General features: G+C 36.3%; 1 protein-coding gene across 1 annotated transcript in view; it reads right to left on the reverse strand.

Annotated features, from left to right (window-relative positions):
• Window positions 1–22,829, reverse strand: part of notch1b (notch receptor 1b) — a 60,925-nt gene that overhangs the window by 34,092 nt on the left and 4,004 nt on the right. The window contains exons 3-6 of the mRNA XM_073839520.1: window positions 5,287–5,549; window positions 4,840–5,178; window positions 1,271–1,393; window positions 869–1,102 (exon numbers count right to left, since the gene is read on the reverse strand). Of these exons, the coding sequence (XP_073695621.1) occupies window positions 869–1,102; window positions 1,271–1,393; window positions 4,840–5,178; window positions 5,287–5,549 (959 nt within the window). The remainder of the gene's footprint in view (window positions 1–868; window positions 1,103–1,270; window positions 1,394–4,839; window positions 5,179–5,286; window positions 5,550–22,829) is intronic.

The following is a 22,829-nucleotide window of genomic DNA, read 5'->3' on the forward strand; positions in this document are numbered from 1 at the left end:
TACAAAAAAAGTCACAATTGCAAGATATAAACTTTTAATTCAGATTTTTTTTTCACAAATTTGAGTTTATATCTCACCATTCTGACTTTTCTTCTCACAATTCTAACTTTTTTTTCTCAGATTTGTGAAATATAATTAGCAATTGCGAGTTATGAAGTCCAATTCTGAGGGGGAAAAACACCTTCTCAGAATTGCAAGTTTTTATCTCACAATTCTGACTTAACTTACAATTTTGAGGAAAAAAGTAAGAATTGCGACTATTTCTCCGAATTGCGAGTTTATATCTCGTAATTCTGAGTTTTTTTCTCACAAATGTGAGTTTATATCTCCCGATTTTAACTTTTTTCCTCAGAGTTGCGAGTTTGTATCTTGCCATTCTGACTTTTCTTCTCGCCTTTTTCTCAGAATTCTGAGATATAAACTCACATCTGCGAAAAAAAGTCACAATTGTGAGATATAAACTCACATCTGCGAAAAAAAGTCACAATTGTGAGATATAAACTCACATCTGCGAAAAAAAGTCACAATTGTGAGATATAAACTCACAATTTGTATCTTACAATTCTGAATTTTTTTTTCACAATTACGAGTTTATACCATGCAATACTGACTTTACAACTTGCAGTTGAGAATTTATATCTCTCAATTCTTAAAAAAAAAATTTAATTGGGAGATATGAAGTCGCAGTTGCCTTTTTTTATTCTGTGGAAGCGGTTTTTAACAGAATTGAGTGGTTCATTAAACCAAAAAAATTAATTCTCTTCAGCGGATTTGCTCAAAACTCACAAAAAAAAGCTAATGCTTAATAACAATGACTGCCTCTAACCATGATGCATATGATTCATGAGAAAAAAAAAACTATTCACACCTGTGCGCCCATGAGGGCATTCACACAGGAAGGAGGCCACCCGATCGTGACATGTGGCTCCTGCATGACAGGCTGCATCTGCGCAGTCATCGATGTTCTCACTGCAGTCGTCCCCTGTCCAGCCGTTCACACACACACAGTTGTATCCTCCCTGTGTGTTCAAGCATGTACCACCATTCTGGCAGGAGTTGGGCATCAAATCGCACTCGTTGACATCTTCAGTACAGAACTGACCTGATGAATTAATACATATATAGCCATTATTTTAACCCCATTTCTCTTAATTAGATTAAACTAAACGAGATTTCACCTACTGAAGACTAGTTAGTCTAACTGATTCAAAAATGTCTTTTGTGCAACTGTAAGTGAATTACGTATAGTGTTTCAGTAGACAGTTGGTACCTGTCCACTCTGGCTTGCATTGGCAATTGTAGGTGTTCACTCCATCCACACAGGTCCCTCCATTAAGGCAGCGATGGTCTGGACAGTCATCAATGTTCTCCTCACAGTTCTGACCACTAAAGCCTGCAAAAAGTTAGCAGTTTCATCAAAAAATGTCTTAAAACATCTAGATTTAAAAGCCAAAGCTAAACACATTTTCAAAAACTGCCTGTTTAAGATGACACTCCTAAAAACTGAACTATATACAATACTGTTCAAAAGTTTGGGGTCATTTTTATTATTTTATTTTTAAAGATGAATACTTTTATTCAGCAAGGATGCATTAAATTGATCAAAAGTGACAGTAAAGACTTTTACATTGTTACAAAGGATTTCTAATTCAAATAAATGCTGTACTTTCCATTCATCAAAGATTCAAAGATATCAAGTAGCACAGCTGTTTTCAGCATTGATAACATTGATAATAAGAAAAGCACCAAATCAGCATATACGAGTAATTTTTGAAGGCTCAATGGACAATGAAGTCTGGAGTACTGGAGTTACTGAACCCACACTTTGAATAGTAGTGTACCTGTCTAATTTTTATCTAAAAAAATGTGAACATTGCCTGTATCTTTCCAGCAGTGTGAAATAAAAATCAACATTTAATACATACCCCATAATGTCAAATATTCTAGACATGGCTAAATATTTGAGCAACTGTTTGCTGACAGAATTCATGTTTCCTCAGAAAGAACTAAATATTTATATCAGATTGCACAGCACAGATCCTTTAACACAAACATGCAAATTCGATTGTTTCCAAGTATAAACAGAGGGATAAAACATTGTGAAACATTCAAAAACAGTCGTTACTGTTGTTGCGGTCAACGGTCTTCGTTTTCTGAGAAGACTGGCAGTACCAGGATTCTGTTAGAGGTACCAACGACAACGACTCAACTGACTCTAACCACAATTTCCTACAGTTTAACACTGAAAAGTGCTGTTATGGTATATTTTCAAGCTGATCACATAATGACTACTTTCTTCAAAGCCAATGAATGCATGGAATAAAAGATGAAGAAGTGACTTTAGTGATGTTTCCTCAAGGCTGAGGTTTGGGTTATGTCATATGTCATCTGGCATGACATGAGATCCACTTAGGTCAAAGGAATAGTGATGGAAGGCGAACACACACGCACACACACATGCGCATTCTCATTCTCCCAACACTGACTCTAACCCAGGGACACCAGCATAAGGATGTTGTCGTTCAGACATTTCCTCATGATAAGCGCAAATATTTTCCTGCCGGCCTGTTCACACACACACACACACACACACACACATGCAGACAGAGCTGCAGCAGGAGTGCAGATACTATGACTTGGCCGGGTTTAAATGAGGCTGAGAGAAGGGCATTCTGGGAGAGGTCTATCCCATGTTCCAAAGTTGTGGAAAACACTGATACTACATTGTTATTGCAAACTCACTGAGCTCATCTGAAATCTCTACCTTCAGTGTTGACCCGGATAGAAGGGCGATATCATTTGTCTTAACGCTGGAACAGATGTCGTCAACAGGACACTTGTGAGTCAAAATAAGCTGAGTGGATTTCCTCTGAGTGATCAAAGTTAAAAGGCTGCCATTGATCCGTCATTTAATGAACTCATTCGTTACGTAACTCATGTCAGTTAAAGCCCTCATCATGATTGAAATGATTCAAGATTCAAGCCTTAGACCCCATAATCATGAGGAGTGTTTAAGACAAGTCTTTGAATTGTTAGTATGGTAAACAGATCTTAAGCCACGAAAGGGTATTTGTTAGAACAAGTCGGCAAAGTACATAATCACTTAAGCCTTAGACCTAGGTCATATATCAAATATTTACAATATATTCATGGCGACATTGTGAATATTGTGTTGGTTTGAATGGTTTTGATTAGCTTAGTTTCATTACTAGTTTTTGTCTCGATCCAAACTTTATTAAGTCTGGCAGGTTTCATTCATTTCCATGAATCAGTTCATCATTTCCATGAATTCATGATTCATCAAATTTCTCGCAATTGCTTACATCTTGTAATTCAGATTTTTTTCTCAGAATTGTGAGATATAAACTCATTTCTGAGAAATAAAGTCAGAATTGAGTGATATAAATGTGCAATTCTGACTTTTTTTCTCAGAATTGTAATATAAACTCGCAATTGTGAGTTATAAAGTCAGAACTGCAAGACATTTTTCTGGGAAATAATACATTTTATATCTCAAAATTATGACTTTATAACATGCAATTGTGAGTTATTAAGTCAGAATTTAAGAAATGTAAGATATACACTCTCAATTCTGACTTTTTTCTTAGAATTACGAGTGTATATCTCAAAATTGTGTCTTTTTTTCTCAAAATTGTGAGTTTATATCTCACATATATCATATTCTGATATAGTAACTCGCAATTGTGAGTGAGATATGTAAGATATAAACTTGCAATTCTGAGAACATAGCAGTCTTTTTCCCCCCTCAAAGTGTGACGTTTTAACTCACAATTGCGAGTTTATATCACACAATTTTGTTCTGGAAAAAGAAAAGTCAGAACTGTGAGTTTGTATCATGCAATTTTTGAAAAAAAAGTCAAAATTGTGAGATATAATGTCGCAGTAACCTTTTTAATTTTTTTATTCAGTGGCAGAAACAGGCTAATTGTATTGTATGCCAGATATTAATTTGTACTGCCAGATATATTAGTTTTTTCTGCATTTTATATTGGTACATATATATACAAATTCTTAAATAACAGACAAAGATTTTTTTTTTAAATGTACATAAACACTGAGAAAACTAATATCATCAAAAGATTGAGCACTATTAATATATATATATATATATATATATATATATATATATATATATATATATATTTAGCGCTATTGCCCTAACAGGCATCAAAACTTTTACAGGGTTTTATACAAGACTTAAAGGCACAATATGTAAGATTTTTGATTAAAATATCCAAAATATATGTTATATATTTTGCTGACTTGTGTACTTACACTATCCCAAATGTTTCCAAGAATGTTTGAATCTAGATAAATAAACAATTTGAACTAGTGACCCGTTCCTTGTCAATGCGTCACCTGCCAATGACGTCATACACCCTCGATTTTCGTTCCATTTTATCGAAAACATACAAACACCAAAACCGCTTTAATCTGTTTTCAGACAGTTGATGAACGCACAGAGTAGCATTATAACACAACTTTCAAACACACCCTGATGTATCTAGTATGATAAATCTATGCCTTTGTTTCTTTGTTTGTTTTGAATATGTGCCCTCTAGCAGCGAAAATTACACGCTGTGCCTTTAATTTAATTTGACAGACTATTATTAATTCCAGTCAGTGGACTATTAATATTTTGTTAGTTGTTAGCCTTGGGTTTGGGTGAAGCATGAGGAATTCAGTCTAAGTAATGGTAACGGTTATGGAATTTGTTGGTAATGGTAATTGTTTTACCTTATAACTAACAGTAACTTTGAACATATGTAAACAAAGAACCTACGCCGGAGTGCAGGTTAACCGGTTAAGGATGCCTACCTGGCAAACAGGAGCACTCGTAGCTCGTCTCTCCCTTCTGGACGCAGGTGCCTCCGTGGTAGCATGGTGAAGGGTTACAGGGCTGATAGAGGGTCTCGCAATGTCTCCCTGTGTACTCAGCAGGGCAGTTGCAGCGATACGTGCCCACCTCGTTCTCACACACACCACCGTTCTTGCAAGGAGAGGGACTCTGGGCGCACTCGTTGACGTCTTGTTTGCAGGTTTGGCCTGAGAAGAAGGGCGTGCAGTGGCAGATGTAGTCGGAATCAAAGGGACTACACTTACCGCCATTGGCACAAGGATTTGAGGCACAAGGATCGGCTTGATGGCAGTTCTTACCTAGTGATGAAGAGCGTTTTAAGGTCAGAATATGCTCACCACTGTCTGGATTTGAAATGTTAGTTTATAGTCCTCGTTACATTGTTTAAAACTGCATGGTGGACTTACCTGACCAGCCTGGTGGGCATTTGCACTTGTAACTGCGGATACTGGTGAGTTCACACGTGCCTCCGTTTCGGCACGGGGAGCTAAAGCACACATTATTGATGGGAGTGAGACATATTCTGTCTGTGTAGCCCAGGCTGCAGTTGCACACAAAGTCCACCTCGTTGACAGAAGTAATCAAATGGCACACGCCGCCATTTCTGCACGGGGACTGGAAGCATGGGTTGCGGAACTGGCACGCTGTGCCGGCAAACTGGTCAAGACACCTGTATAGTGGAAAAAGCAAGCACAGGTGGAATTAGTACTGAATGTACTGCACTCAGTTGCTAAAGCCACTTTCAATGGCATTAGCCTAGTACTGGATAAAATGTCAGTATAAATCGAGCTAGCTGGACTGTAATGAAAATGCTTCTGGAATAGAAATTACCAAAGATTAAACATCTTACATTTTTGTAGTTACTAAGGTACTAAGAGAGAACTCATTTGTTACGTAACTAATGTTAGTTAAAGCCCTCGTCATGATTAAAATGATTCAAGATTCAAGCCTTAGACCCCATAATCATGAGAAGAATTTAAGACAAGTCTTTGAATTGTTAGCATGGTAAACAGATCTTAAGCCACGAAAGGGTATATGTTAGGACAAGTCGGCAAAGTACATAATCACATAAGCTTTAGACCTAGGCAATATATCAAATATTTACAATATATTCATGGTGATTTAGCTGGTGACATTGTGAATATTGTGTTGGTTTGAATGCTTTTCATTAGCTAAGTTTGTCTTGATCCAAACTGTATTCAGTTCATCATCAGTTCATTATTTCCATGAATTGAGAATTGAGTGTTATAAACTCGCAATTCTGACTTTTTTTTCTCAGAATTGTAATATAAACTCAGAATTTCGAGTTATAAAGTCAGAATTGCGAGACATTTATCTGAAAAATAAAGTTTAATTTATTACGAATTTTTATATCTCTTATATTTGTAACTTGCAATTGCGAGTGAGATATGTGAGATATAAACTTGCAATTCTGAGAACATATCAGTCTTTTTCCCCCTCAAAATTTGACTTTTTAACTCACAATTGCGAGTTTACGCAATGATTCTGAAAAAATGGTCTGTAGTCATGCAATTCTGTAAAAAGGAGGCAAAATTGTGAAATAAAAAGTCGTAATAACCTTTTTAAATTTTTGATTCAGTGGCGGAAACAGGCTTCCATAAGTACAAACTGTACCAAAAAAACCTAAACAGTCTCAATTACCAAGCCGTTTTGATTTTCTCAGGCCCCGCCCACAAACACTGATAGACTGTCCCACATTAGCATATTTCCGCCCTCAGCCAGTTGTACATTGTGCACCATCTACTCGGCACTCGAGCAGATGTAAGGACAAAAATTTCTCGTAAGCAATGCAGGTGTTTTGTAGTTGAATGTAAAAGTGAACATAAGAGTCTTCATTTTCTCCCGACATTAGAGACATTGATGACGCAGTATATTAGTTTTGTTTCTGATGGTAGCACACCACCAAATACACACACACACAAAAAAGAGAGGGGTGGAGTGAGCAAAGCTCATTATCATTTGAGACATGCACCGAAATGGGTCGCTGTGAATAGAGCTGTTTTTGCCAAGGTAAAAAAGGTGTTGTTTTACACGACCATTGAGGAATTTTATCCAAAGTATGTTGCAGACATTTCATTAAGACCCTAAAGAATCATACCAACTAATGGAAAATGGGCATCTTATGTCCCCTTAAAAATATATATATATTTTCTGAATATTTAAAGCAACACTCCACTTTTTTTGGAAATAGGCTTATTCTCCAACTCCCCCCGAGTTAATAAATTGATTTTTACCGTTTTGAAATCCATTCAGCCGTTCTCCTGTTCTGGCGATATCACTTTTAGTATAGCTTAGCATAGATCATTGAATCCTATTAGACCAATAGCATCGCGTTCAAAAATGACCAACGAGTTTCCATATTTGTTGTGTTTAAAACTTGACTCTTCTGTAGTTATATCGTGTACTAAGACCGGTGGAAATGCAAAGCTGCGAGTTTCTAGGCTGATAAGATTAGGAACTACGCTTCCATTCCGGCGTAATAGTCTAGGAAGTTTGCTGCTGTAATATGGCCGAAGCAGGCGGAGTATTATCAGAAATGAGTTCCCAGCTAGTTTAGCATTTGCACATGTGCTGCGTGGTATTACTGCTCCTGCTTCAGCCTTATTACGGCAACAAACTTCCTTGACTATTACGCCGGAATGGGAGTGTAGTTCCTAATCTTATCGGCCTAGAAAATTGAAGCTTTGCATTTCCACCGGTCTTAGTACACGATATAACTACAGAAGAGTCAAGTTTTAAATAGGACAAATATGGAAACTCGTTGGTCATTTTTGAACGTGATGCTATTGGTCTAATAGGATTCAATGATCTATGCTAAGCTATGCTAAAAGTGATATCGCCAGAACAGGAGAACGGCTGAATGGATTTCAAAACGGTAAAACTCAACTTATTAACTCGGAGGGAGTTGGGAGAATGAATGTTCCTTTAAGGTTTTCTCATAGAATTGAATTGAGGTTCACAGGTGTAATCCTGTTTCAAACAGATTTATGAAAGTCAGCCATCCATCAGCGGCTCTTAGGAGAAAATTTGAGCGCCTCAGCCTTTCTGAATGAATCTGAATTCATTCACTCCAAAGACAAGGCAGCGTCTATACAAGGGTCTTTGAACCCAGGCCTAACATTATCAGGACTTCAAAGCTGTCTTCCTCCACCTCAATGCCTGCTATTCTTCTACAGTAGAGAGTCTCCGCAGCATCAATCAGGACCTTGGGAATACAGAGACGGCACAGAGAAAACTCTGTAAAAGAGCCGCGCAGACTTCATAACAGGTTTTTCCTGGGTTGGCTTGAAAGTAATCTTTTGCCGATTTTACTCAGCGACACAAAAGGGGCCCTCCCTCGACATGACTATGCTGAAATAACCTTTTGCAAAAAGCTAAAGCCATCCAGAGCCTCTGGAATACCGAAGCCATGTTTTTGGCCTCGGGGGGCAGCCGGAATATCTCAACACATTCCCAGTGCACTGCTCTCTGATCCAAACAGGGCCCCCCTCGGTGGGTTGGATGTTTTTACTGTGTCTCTCCCAGGATTAGGATGGCCAATAACTTCAACCAAGAAAAGAAAACACAGGGGACTGAGAACCAGGCACGACAAAACCATTAAGTGCACGGTGGGAACCGCACTGTTGCCCACAATGCTACCTTTCCTCCCATTGTCCTATGGCCACTCCGGCACATTTCTGGAGGTTCGTTTAGGTTTTGTGATTATTACACAAACAACACAAACATCTTACGCATCACCAGCACAACAACAAACTCTAACGTTATGTAAGTGTCATAAATCTTGACTAGGGGTGTAACGATATGCCTAGGTCACGATACGGTACGTATCCCGATATTGGGTTCACGATACGACACGTATCACGATATTTTGAACAAAAGTTAAAACATCAAACTGAAAATCAAACAACAGATATAAAAAAAAAAAAATCCAATAGCTTTCTTAGTTTTACATACAAGGTCACATTTTAAGGTTTAATAAAAACCTGTATTAAAATTAACAACTGAATAGGTCTGTCTGTCACTGATTTTTTTTTTTTTTTTTTTTTACATAAGATTGTCAAGATGTCAAATTCTTTAAACCTGCTATCAATGCAAGATTCTATGTGTGTGCCAAACAGAGTCCTACCCGACGGGTGAACCGCTAAAACTGACGTAACGGGTGGAATAATATTTATCTGTCAGGTGCGGTGCGGGTGACATGCACGGGTATTTGCTCTTTGGACTCAATCCGGTACACGCTGACGCTGCTCTCAAACGGTCCCCGTTTTGTGTTCACGCTGTCTGAAGACCGTTTAAAAGCCCTTTCACATGGACGCGTCAAGCGGTGGAATCTCTCCACGGCTGCCGCTTTCTCTCAAAGTGAAAGTGTTTTGCGGTCGAGCTGGTGTTCGCGACACGGTCTCGGGGTAAACGTAGTTGCAAACAACAAGGTCTCGTTTTACTTAACAAAAACAAAATAAATGAAACGTAATGAAAATACTATATGTGCTATTTGCTATTTTATGGGACAATGACTAGCGTAGTTTTCATATCAGACACAGTTTGCTATGACATTTTACACATAATTGTATTTTTACCTGCGCAGGCTATATACACGCATTTTCTGGATTTTTTTTCCCTTTATTAATAGCCTTTCTCCGTATTTTATTGATCATACAGCTCCATTATAGCCTATTTTAAATGATCTTGATCATGTTTTCAACACTCCGACATGCGCTCAGTGAAATGTGCTTTTGGTTGTAAATAGTTATCTGTGCGGTAACTGCTTAAATCGTGGCTGCTGCTAATAAAACGATTACAATACATCTTCGGAGGTTCCTGTGGCTAACAGCCATAAAAGCTTTAAGATGTTTGTTCCAATGTGTGAATCGAAAAGCGGGTGAGTCTGAAGCACGGAACTTTACATTTCCCACTCCGTGTTAATAACATGCACCGTGACTGTAATAATGTTTTGTCTGTAATTTTTTTTCTACCGTCGTACTGTCGCATGACTGTGAAACCAAAATGCTGTCGGACGTGAAGACAGGGTATCTTTAATTTAAGTTTCAGCCGAACTCATGTTGCTCTACTAATATTCAGTTCAAATGATTTCTGCATCTGATTCTGCAATGAAAGCACAAGCAGCGCTGTTGCAGAGTAGGAGACGTCGGCAGCTCAACCAATAGGATTAGATTGTCGTCATATCGTAAATGTATCGTCATCACTCTACGATACATATCATAACATTTTTGCATCGCGAAATATCGTACCACGAAATATCGTTACATCCCTAATCTTGACGCTGTAATAGAAAAGTTTCTAGCCTAGTTTCATTCATATTTGAAGGGTCATTGTTTGTTTCTTTTCATTGTGGTCCAATTATTAAATATTTGTGCCAAACAACAATTTCTAACATTCTTCTTTCTGACCCTGTGGATTAAACAGTCTTAAACAGACTATAAAGTTGTGCTAAAATATAAGCAGCGACAAATCTTTTCTTCAGTATTGCGACATACATCTAAGTTAAACAAATTATCAAAAAAATAAAAAACTGTAGTTTGGGAACATGGTTGTAGACAGGATGGAGGCAAATCTGAAGCTTGCAGTCAATTGTAAGAACGGGCAGGTGTTAGGTGGACTATAATGAGTGCTGGGTTCATTACTTTTTCCAGTATTGATTACACATTACATGACGAAAACTGTAGTTAGTATCCTAATCTATTAGATTAGACATTTTAGGTCAATTATTCCAACTAACTTTTTGATTATGTTTGACCTAATTTTTTATTCTAAAGTTATGAACGAAGTTTATCAACAAAGATTAAATAAAAACAACTGGGAGGATTTTTATCATTATAGGACAGATGTGTACACATTTATGTTCAAACAACATGCAAAAGTGAATTTTGCATCCGATGACCCCTTTAATAAAATGGGATTAAATACATAAAGGAAACAAAAAATAACAGGTGTTACTTTTTTGAAAAAGTAACTCAGATATTTTCTTGTAAATGGAAAAGTAATGCGTTTACTTTACTAGTTATTTAAAAAAAGTAATCTGATTACGTAATTCACGTTACTTGTAATGTGCTACCCCTAACACTGCCTAGCGGTGACTATAACGAATAGGGCCCTATGAAATACGTTTTATTTTTTCCCAAATTCTGTGTTTTAATAATAATTTTACTAGTAGTAGTAGTAGTAATACAATCATTACATTAAGTAATATATTTCTTTCACAGTTTCTTCAAGTTAAACCAAACTTCTATTTTGATGGGTTGCTGTGAAGACATCTAGTTTCTGTGTGTATATGATATGACGATAGTTTTACTCAAAAGAAATTATGAAATGCTCATGAAGTGACTCTCAGAGCAGTTCTATAGTTTATGTGCTTGTACACTGAGGTGGCAAAAACTGAAAACACGTCACACGTGCTCCAGTATGTGTGTAAAACATGCAGGATTCATATTTAAATAGTATATTTGCGGCTTAATATTCACAGACCCTAGTCCATATTGCATAAGTGTACTAACCCACAGTACTTTATATTTATTTATCCAAAATTTGGCAAATTCCATGACATTCTGCGTTGTACGGTAAATTCCATTTGTATAACTGGATTCCGCGATTCCGTCCTTGTTTTCCACATAGTGGAAATCATAGGGCTCTAAATGAAGTTTGACTTCCCCATCCTTCCATAACAGCCTCTTTGCGAAATGCCATGTTCATAAAATCTGCACTAAATGTGCTGCATATACAGCAGAACTGAATGTGCTGTTGTTAAAAACAATCTTTCTAACTTCTTTCATTTCTAACTGTTATAATTTCTTAGAAATTAAGCTTTTCTATATATGTAATTTGACAGAATTAACTTACGACAAAAAAAAGATGATGTCACACCTTTAATGAGATTTGAGATCCGATGCAGAAAAATTAGGCTGATTTAACCCAGACAACACATCGCTGTGTGCAGTTATGAGCTGGAATAATGCGCCGAGGGCCTGTGTCGGCCTTCCAGAAAGGCCTCAGGGAGCAGGTGCGCATGCTAATGAGGGAGCGGCAGCTGCTGGTCACAGCGCACCCGACTCCCTACTCATAAACTCCCCTCACACTTTCCCAAAGAGAATAAGAGGGCCGAGGCAGCAGGCAGTTGAATGGTTTGCCCACCACAGAGCAGAGCAGACAGGCTCCATGAGAAGGCCCATTGTTCCTGCCGCCATTCAGAGCGGAGCTGACCGCAGTCTGGGTGCCTCTAACCCCTCTGAGTGTGCATTCAGCTGTTAAACCTCCTCTTCTTTCCCCTCCCTTCCATCCCATCCCTCGGTCACCTCTCTATCCCTCTTGTTCTCATCATGGCCTCCCTTTTTAATCTTCCAGCCTCCTCTTCACTTCCTTCCTACTTGGCTGGGCCAGAGCTGTAGTCACACTCCTCCACGTATGCATTTCACTGCCTCCCGCCTTCAACTCTCATTGTCAGAGGTTCCTGGTATATCTGGATGATGAGGTCATTTTTGAATCACACACCTCAGCCCTGGGATGAAAGCAACTCCCTTTACTGGTTTTAAAAGTTACAAAACTTTATGGGTTTTTTAATTACCTTTGTCAATATCTATTTGTATACTACTTTTTTTTGTAATTTATTCCTGTGATCAAACCTAATTTTCCAGCATCATTACTCCAGTCCTCATTGTCACATGATCCTTCAAAAATCATTCTAATATGCTGATTTGCTGTTCAAGAAACATTTCTTCTTATTATTATTATCAATATTTAAAACAGTTGAGTACATTTACAATATATATATATATTTACTGTTGAATGTAATTTTTAGTAAATTAAAAAAACCTGAATATCCATTTTTTATACTATACATTATAATCAGGGACCGAAATTAAGTTTTTGGTACACCGGCCAAGCTTATTTTTTACCTGCCAAAATTCTGAACGATTTAACACAGATATATCCAAAGCACGTTATTCTGTATATTATGTGTGCTCCGGACAGAGAGGAGTGACAATTAAAACACCAATAAGAAAAACTACTTTTTGGTAATTTTAGATTTTTTATTATAACTTGGAAATGTTTTTAACGAACTATCTGATCTAGTCAGACTACTTGTTTTCTTTGTCCATGAAATCTGGCCTCCTGCTTCTGACGCAGTCTTTGTGCCACAGCAGGGTTCAACGCTAAGGAATTTTTCTACTGGTCCGATCGGGCCAGTGGTTCAAATTTTTACTTGCCCTGCCAAAATTTTTACTGGCCCCACCAAAAAGAAAAAAAAAGTTAATATTTATTTCTTAGCCACATATTTTAAATGTGTCAAAAGCCAAATATAACTATACATACACTTTTTATTCAGCATAACTTTTCTTTAAATACAATTGATAATTTAAAGAATTATAATTGTGATGTAACTAAATTTATGCACAACAGTCTGTCCAGGTCGATGGTCCCAGATCAGCAGTTAACTATACATAAATGGAGGACTCCTATTAAAGGAATGTTGTTGCAAAGATGAAAATTAAACAATATTAGTAAACAGAGTGTTATTAAGCAGAATTTGTTAAAAGTTTTATTGTGATGAATTGTTCCAGGTCTTAATCAGAAGATCACAAATATTGTCTCTGTTCTAGAGCGATACTCTCTGAGCCCTTTCTGTTTGAGAGTGCCACCTTTCAACTACCTTCTGGCCATTGAAACGGTCCAACTCAGGCCCTTCAATGCTGATGAATAAAAGTTTGTGGAGTGAATCCACTGAGAGGTTGCTTCTCCAGTCATTTTTAATTTGCTTTATTAAACTGAAACCCCTATCACAAGAAAGAGGTAGTGCTAGTAAGAGTTTAATGATCAGCAAGGTTTCTGTCTTCATTTTTACGGTGCTGTCCATTAATTTTTTTTTTTTTTACCTTTTCATACATTAATGAGGCTCAGAGGTGCCATGAGTGCAATCAAATTCATAATGCACGTTGAGATTAATGTTTTAAATATTACATTTTGAATACAGAAGTATTTAAGATTTCAATAAATAAAAATACATGCCAGCAGGTGGCGGCACGAAACTGAAATTGATCACTGAATCATATTCATTTGATTCGTTTGAATGCATGGTTCATTCAAGAATAAAGCAAGTGACTCTCTTTATGAATGGGAAATTGAATCATTTCACTAGATTCGTTTAAAAACACATGTTCACTTATAAATGAAACACCGCTGTGTTTGAATGGAGACGCGCAGAGCCGTTGCACATCTACAATCAAACACAGCAGTGTGACTTGGTCCAGAATAATTTTGACGACGGAAAATCAGCCATAGTGTTATTGTCAGACAATGTAAGTCACTTTATAATAACTTCTTGTTTATTTAACTGCTGTATTAAATCAATATCTCATTTACAAACTCCCATAAAAAAATATTAAAAGCTGTCACTCATCTTAGTTTCCGATATCACAAAGCTCTATTATAATCAACGACGCTCTCTGTACCGCAAGATCAATCTCTTATTTACACTCTCTCTACACTTTGTTTATAGAAGAATTCTTGAGATATATCTGTGATACATTACTGTGCTGTGAACCCAGACACGTCGGCATTTGGCTTTCTGGTGTATTTAGGACTTACACAACAGGTACAAAGCAGCGATCATATTTATCTCTGCCATGGTTGATCGCGCCTTCTTGTTATTCGCGCTAGTGACGGGAAAAACTACAGCGAGTGACGCGATGCGCATATTCGCTTGGCTTTCGGTGTGAACGCACCATTAGACTGTATTTGCGCACGGCAAATTAAACTTTAGTGACAAGGCAGCACTGGCCCGATCGGGGGAGCATCACAGAGATCCGCGAGACTGATACTGATTAACATTACTGGTGAAAAGATTTACTCGCCATGTGGCGGATGGCGCTTTAAATTTAACTCGCCAGACAGAGAATTTGCTCGCATTTGGCGAGTAGCGAGTGTTAATTTCGGACCCTGATTATAATGTTGTGATGTCTAAACTCACTTCAGTGTTTTATTTTTAATTCATTCACTAAAATAGAAAATTATTTTATTTTAGTCCATATATCCATTTTCAGCCATAACCAAAAAATATTTATTGATATCAAACAGAATTTCAATATTGTTGTTTTTTTCAGGGCCGATACTGATACTGATACTGATTATTACTGATCAGGTAGACCGATCACCGATATTTTGAACCGATATATATGTCTGGTGTAAAAATAAAAATTAATGTCAAAATTAAGAATAACAAGGGCTCTGACAAAAACTTTCATTAAATGCTTTTTAATTATTTTATCAACAAATCGGTTTTGGAAATGACCAATGCGATGACCATAAAAATGCTTGATATTGGCGCCAATAATCGGCCAGGCCAATTGTAATGACACATCTATTCTCAACCAACAACACTATATATTAGCAAAATTCATATTAAGAGTACACAGACTTTTAAGAAAACTTTTTAAACACTTTCAATAGCACACATCAGTCTGACAAGACTATCTCACTAAAAGCCTAAATTCTTTTGCTGTCTTTCCATTTAATTTCCCAAAACAAGTCTGGTAGGATTCCATGATGGATGAGCCTTTGACTCACAAGCTTTCTGAGACTATGAAAATGAACCTGGTTTTCCCTTGCTGGAATGTAACCGTTTACATTAAAAATTCACCCCATTCTGTGTCCCCATCCCTGACAGCACTCCTGAATGGAGAGTCCTGGCAGCCGCACTTAACAGCACCCTGCGGAAAATCACACCACCTTTGAAAGTCTACTAGACCTGCCCGTCCTGGCAAACAGTCCCACTTCTGGAGGGGGTAAATACATAGGGCACTTAGTCAGCCTTGGCTCCTGCTAGTAAAGCACACATTAGGGAATTACGGTGAGTACACTGAGGACCTCAGTTGGAAACCCTGCCAGTTTGCTCTTTAACTTGGCAAATGCTTGTCACATTAGCAATCAAGCTACTTAAAGTGGCATAAGGCCACAATAGAGTAGCCTACTAAGATAAAAATACATTAAAAAGGACAAAAGCATTGAGGCTGGGGCTGTTTATCTGCCCTTATTTACAAGATTTAAAAGCCTTTAAAGGAATATTCTTGCTTTTCACCTTTGTTTTAAACTGAGGTCAACTATTCATCAACTATTTTCAATGATAATTAACAGAATATACAGTGTCAAAATAGATTTTTTTTAAGTTGTAAATAAAACACTGGAGTTTGTTTTAAAACAATTTAAAATACAATTTCAGTCTTTCTTCCTTTTTTATTAAATAGGAAATTTACTAGCCATTTCTGAGTTAAAATATTTTTCACACAAACTTTTTTCAGTGCAGTGTTTAAATGTGGGATCTAAAAATATACAATGTGATGATTTAAAAGTGTATTTAACTTTCTCATCTCAAATCTCTTCCTCAAACTTCCTGTTTTGCTTTGCCTATAAAACACAATCAGTGCATTTGTCATACTTGAATTAAAGCCAGATTTATAATTATGCATTTTAAAAACTTTCCCCCAATCTTTCTAACCTTAGTAAAAAAAATCTCCATTTACAAATCTCCATCCTTAACTCAGACAGAAAAAGGCCATAAAATAAATCACTTTTCTGTAAACAGACCTAGTTCGTGTTTGATTCCATGACCAGAGAATGACCCCGTACTGTTATTCTACCTTCACTATCTTCACAGAAATACCTTTGTCCTTTGGAAAGTGATGGGATTCATTCTGTGGCCACCAGTAGCCCATGACAACAGGGTTTTACTAGTGCCGCAATGCTGGCCCAGGCCAGAGCAGATGTTTTGTTGACACCTGACCCTCAGCCAGATGAAACACAGGGGGTTTCCACCCACTGCGCTCCAATCTGCCATCTGCCATTGAAAGGTCACAAAGTGAAGGGGGTTGTCTCTCACAACAAAAAGTTAAAGTCTAACTTGAAGGCCCTTTCATGGTTGAACTACAGGAAAAACAAGACTGAATACAGAATACTGTAAATACAGAAAGACATTGAATGAACATCTAAAACAGCACTGTGTTGTTCGGACATCTTACTACAAGTGTAATTAATGGATATTTTTATACAAGTTAAGCTCTGTCAACAGTGTTTGTGTATAATGTTGATTACCACAGAAATTAATTCCTCATTTATTTTTTCCTTCTTTCTTTCTTACAAAAAGCAAATCACAGTTATAGTAACACAAAATGTAAAAATTTGGGGTCAAAAAGAACACAAAAGTATAATGCATATCATATAAAGTTAAAGAGTTAGTTCACACAAAAATGAAAATTCTATCATTAATTACTCATCCTCATGTGGTTCCAAACCTGTAAGACCTTTGTTTATCTTTGGAACACAAAGTAATATATTTTAGATGAAATCCGAGAGCTTTCTGACCCAACACAACTGATACATTCAATGCCCAAATAGGTAGTAAGGTATGGCTGCCCTTCACTAAAGATTTTTCTGGTCGACTATTAGTCGTTAATTTTAAGCATTAGTCGACTATTAGTCGCATGTTTATTAATAAACCATAGAAATCATAATAATGAGCCTTTAATTGCTTACATAGTCTAATAAGCGCTCAAGCGCATGCAAAAAAAGCTTGCCACAGCACACTGGCAGATATAATAATTATGAATGTGTAAGGGAAAAACAGTAAGGAGGCTGCATTAACATTTTAATATTTAATTGATGAACTAGTGATTTCTTTGTTTTGGGTTTAAGAGATGAAGTCGGTGACACTAATACATCATCTCCGTAGTAGTGGATGTCCCTGCATGTTTATGGATTACATAATCTGAGAATATTTGTTTTGGCTCATTTAAAAGTAGACATTTCACTCTCTATAGATATATGAGAAGCTATGAGAATACTTTATGTGTGCAAAAACAACAACAAAAACTTTATACTGATACAATGATATATTCATAGTCTTGTACCACAACTTCATAAAATTACAAATTAACCACTGATGCCACATGGACTATTTTAATGATGTCCTTTGTACCTTTCTGCGCCTTGAATGTGTCAGTTGTGTTGCTGTCTATGCAGGGTCAGAAAGCTCTCGGATTTAATCAAAATTATCTTAGTTTGTGTCCTTAAAGGGTTACTCCACCCCCAAAATTATTATTTTGTCATTAATCACTTACCCCCCCTCGTCCTCGGAACACTATTTAAGATATTTTCTAAAGTATGAAAGACTTTGTCAAAATAGTCCATCTGCCATCAGTGGTTCAACCATAATTTTACGAAGCTACGATAATAATTTTTGTACATAAAGAAAACAAAAATAACGTCTTTATTTACCGTCACCGTAGCACCATTTTGGATACTATCCCCTGGACGCAAACTGTCTCTGTCAGCTGCGTCACACAGATACGCTGTTTTCGTTCGAATCAAAGCATAAATAAACAGAGAAAATGTTAAGAAAGAAAACAAAGGTCTTACAGGTTTGGAACAACATGAGGGTGACTAACTAATGACAGAATTAAAATTTTTGGGTGAACTATCCCTTTATTCCATATTACTCCTGTAATAGATTCCATATCTATCTGAAGTTAATACAATTTTTGCACAATTTTAACAACAATTTTAAAATGTTAACCTCTGCTCTAGCTCATAGTCATGCAAATAGTGATCCAGTTCACAAAACTGGCCTGAATGATTCTTTCAAAAATCAGACTGATCCGGTTGCAAAGCTTCTCGAGTTAACAGCTCACTGGAGGGGAAGATTATCTGTAACAATTTAAATTTCAGTCTGTTTCTAACGCAAAGCTATCATATGACTTCAGAAGACTACACAAGCTGTATAGGCCTTTTTTATGGTAAATACATGCTTCTTTTGTGTTCTTTTACAACCAGTCCTAGAAATTAAACTGTAATTTAAACCATATTTACTTTTTTATATTTAAACTATTCTTTAATATTAAGTTTATTGGAATATTTGGTTGCCCTGTTTGTTTTGTTTTACATTGTAAGTACCTTACTAAATGTGATTTTTTGAAGTTGAAATTACTTACTTTGGTTGTCAGCATTATCCCCTGCCCTGAATGCCTTTATTAGAGCTTAGCTTGTAAGAAACCCAGAACATTCCTACTGGCAATTAGCTAGCATTAGTTGTTTGTGTGATGACAACCCGTAAGATAGTTGTTAGGTTTTGTTAGGAAGGTCGTTGCACTGCTAGCCTGTTTTGTACCCTTGGGCAGTGCAACAATAACACAAAATCTACTCTCTTTTAAACCCTAATTTCCTGTAGTCAGGAGTTTAACTTTGAGGAGTCTTTGAGTCTTGTCTGTTCTTTATAAAACAACGGCCTGGGGCTCTTCGCACTCTCTCTGTAATCACCAAAGGAGACCTGAACCTCCAAGCTCACATCTGTTAGTGTTCATTACGCCTGTGTTTATTTGTCCCTAGTACTGAGGGACCCTATGGGAACGACAGTTCCCGCTGAGGGACAGGGAGCAGCCATTAACGGACCCAATACTCTTCTAATGAGTGTTGCTCCTGGTGGTTTTATGAGGCGAGGGACTGGGTTAATGTTTTCAGATGTCCTTCACGGCACTAAGTAGTCATTTTGAAGGGGAATGATGCCGGACGTTTAACAGGAAGAGGATTTATTTATTAAAATATTTGCGTCAACTTCTCTGACAGTGTGACAATGTGAAAGGAAACTTTCAAACATCTGCCACTGCCAGGGATGAATAGAAAACCACAGGCATTAGCGGGTATTATGCTGTAAGTAGCAGCCATTGTACACGGTGAATTATTTACCTTGATACTGATCGCTTGTAATGCTGTGTTCCACAGGCAGATGGTTCAGGTCAAAAGCATCAAACAAAAACAACACACGCCTGGTGTTTTTCGCTTTTTTTTTTTTTTTGTCGTTGGCCAGCTGTACATACAGAACACAATCTAGCAATAACAGAATGTACAATCAAAGTTTGCTGAATTCCTGATAGAAATAAGGCAGAATCAGATTTCAATTTGCCAACACAAGCCATTATGAGACATTATAATGTACCATTAAGCTCATGTCAAGAATGGGACACTCAGCATCTTAATGAAGATATTAGTTCTCTATAGTGATAAGAGACTACAACTTCTCTTCCTTTGGCGCTGATGTCCATTTCCTGTATCTAAATGCAGTAAGGAACTCTAGAAGGCAAACAGAGCTTGCATTGAAACTGTCCCACACAAACAAGTGGTCATTCTGGATGATTGCATTAGACACACCAAACATGGCCCAGGGTGTAAATTACAATCATTTTGACTCAAATTTACTCAAAACTCAAATTTAAATGTATCCTGCATATTCTGGCTTGAAATATATGTAAGTGATCATTTGATATCAATCTCAAATTCTTATGTCAATAACAAATCATTTTTTTAAATAAATGAATACTTTTTATTCAGTAAGGATGCATTAAATTGATCAAAAGTGATGGTAAAGACCTTTATAAATCCTGTTCTTTTGAACTTTTTACATTTATTAAAGAATCTTGAAAAAATGTATCACTGTTTCCACTTAAATATTAGGGATAGTTCACCCAAAAATGTCAATTCTGTCATTATTTATTCATCCTCATGTCGTTCCAAACCCATTAAGACCTTTGTTCATCTTCAGAACACAAATTAGGATATTTTTTTGTTATTTTTTGTTTTCACCATGGTAGTACCATTGCTGACTATGTAAATTTAGAAGGCTCTCAGATTTCATCAAAAATATCTTAAATTGTGTTCTGAAGATAAATAAAGGTCTTACGGGATTGGAATGACATGAGGGCGAGCAATTAATGACAGAATTTTCATTTTTGGGTGAACTGTGCCTTTAAATAGCAAAATATATTAATATAGAAACTGTTAAATTTTTCAACTGTAGTAACATTTTACAAATTACTGTATCTTTAAAATAGCACATGCTGCTTGATAATCAAATTCCAGAAAATACTTAGAAACTATCTAGCAGCGTCCTGACAGCCATTCTGAAATGTTTATAACAGACTCACTTTAGCAACTGTACACTCTTAAAAATAAAGATGCTTCACGATGCCATAGAAGAACCTTTTTTGTCTAAATGGTTCCATAAAGAACTTTTACCATCTGAAGAACTTTTCTGTTTCACAAAAGGTTCTTTGTGGTCAAAGAAGGTTCTTTAGATTATAAAAAGGTAAGAAAGAGATGGTTCTTTAAAGAACCTTTGACTTTTAAAGCACCTTTATTTTTAGGAATGTGTAGAAAAAAGTTACGGCAAGTTTTGAAAAGTCGAGGACAGTTGAGGATGTCAGAAACATTGTCCATGCATAGCAACAGTTGACTTCTGTACTCCATATTTTTCAAGACAAGGGACAAGATGTTATAATTCCAAACCACAAACACTGGAACTAAACTGCAATTATGTAACTAAGCTCCAAGTATGAGATGAATTATTAGATGGATACATGTTAGTGATGAATTAAAACAAGGTGTATCCCACCTACATCAGTTTTTTCAGCTCTGCATTCAAATTTTTATGACTCTATTGGGACCCAATCGGAAGGCACTGAGCTCAATACATCAAGAGCCGCCCATCAAAGGCATTGTCGGAAGGTCTGAAGTTCGCATGTGAACTTCTCCCCATCTCCCTCCAGTCCTGCATCTCTCATCTCCTTGTCGAACACTAATCCTTTTGATTCAAATCTGCCGTCCCTCATACATACAAGGAATTCAGATGTGGAAGCTGGTTTGTATTACTGTCAGTTGGACTTCTGGCTTTGCCAAAGCGTCAAAGATAACGACTCACTCACTCCTTTACGAGCCTGACAGAGTGCCAGATATGAGTGTTTGGTATTCCTGGCATGGAATGTCAAGTAGAACTAACACATCTTCCCAAAACAATATAAGACCTGTTGAACAGTGCTTTATTTAAAATGATATAGGTACAGTGACACTTTATATGTACACTACCTGTCAAAAGTTTTTGATTTTTAATGTTTCGATTTTTTATGTTTTTACAGTCTCTTCTGCTCATCGAGGCTGTATTTATTTAATTCAAAATACAGTGAAAACTGTATATTTTGAAATATTTTTACTATTTAAAATAATTGTTTTCTATTTGAATATATTTTATAATGTATTTTATTCCTGTGATCAAAGCTAAATTTTCAGCATCATTACTCCAGTCTTCAGTGTCACATGATCCTTCAGAAATCATTCTAATATTCTGATTTGCTGTTCAAGTAACATTTTTTATTATCATTATTACCAATATTTAAAACAGTTGAGTATTTTTTTCTCATGGATACTTTAATGCATAAAAAGATCCAAAGATCAGCATTTATCTGAAATAAAAAGCTTTAATAACATTATACACTATACCATTCAAAAGCTTTGAGCCAGTATAATTTATTTAATAATTAATAAAAATTAATACTTTCATTTAGCAAGGATGCTTTAAATTGTTCAAAAGTGATGATGATAAAAACATTTATAATGTTACTGAACTTTCTATTAATCAAAGAAACCTGAAAAATTATACTCAGCTGTTTTAAACATAATAATAATAAATGTTTTTTGAGCAGCAAATCAGAATATTAGAATGATCTCTGAAGGACCGTGTGACTGGAGTAATAATGCTAAAAATTCAGCTTTGAAATAACAGGAATAAATTACATTTTAAAATATATTTAAATAGAAAACAGTTATTTTAAATAATTTTTAAAAATCAAAATTGTACTGTTTTTGCTCTACTTTGGATCATACAAATGCAGACTTAGTGACTTCTTTTAAAAACAGTAAAAACCTTACTGTTCAAAAACTTTTGACTCGTACTGTATATAGATTTTAAACTTGATGTTGATGTGAAACATTAAAGTACTGCACTTTCATGTTTTGTCAATCATTTCAATGTACATAATATTTACATTTTCTTATTATTATGTTCTTAATATATAAGTTACCTTAATTTTAATCAAGTAAAATA

The sequence above is a fragment of the Garra rufa genome, chromosome 5 (assembly GCF_049309525.1).
Source record: "Garra rufa chromosome 5, GarRuf1.0, whole genome shotgun sequence".
In the NCBI taxonomy this organism is placed as follows: Eukaryota; Metazoa; Chordata; class Actinopteri; order Cypriniformes; family Cyprinidae; genus Garra; species Garra rufa.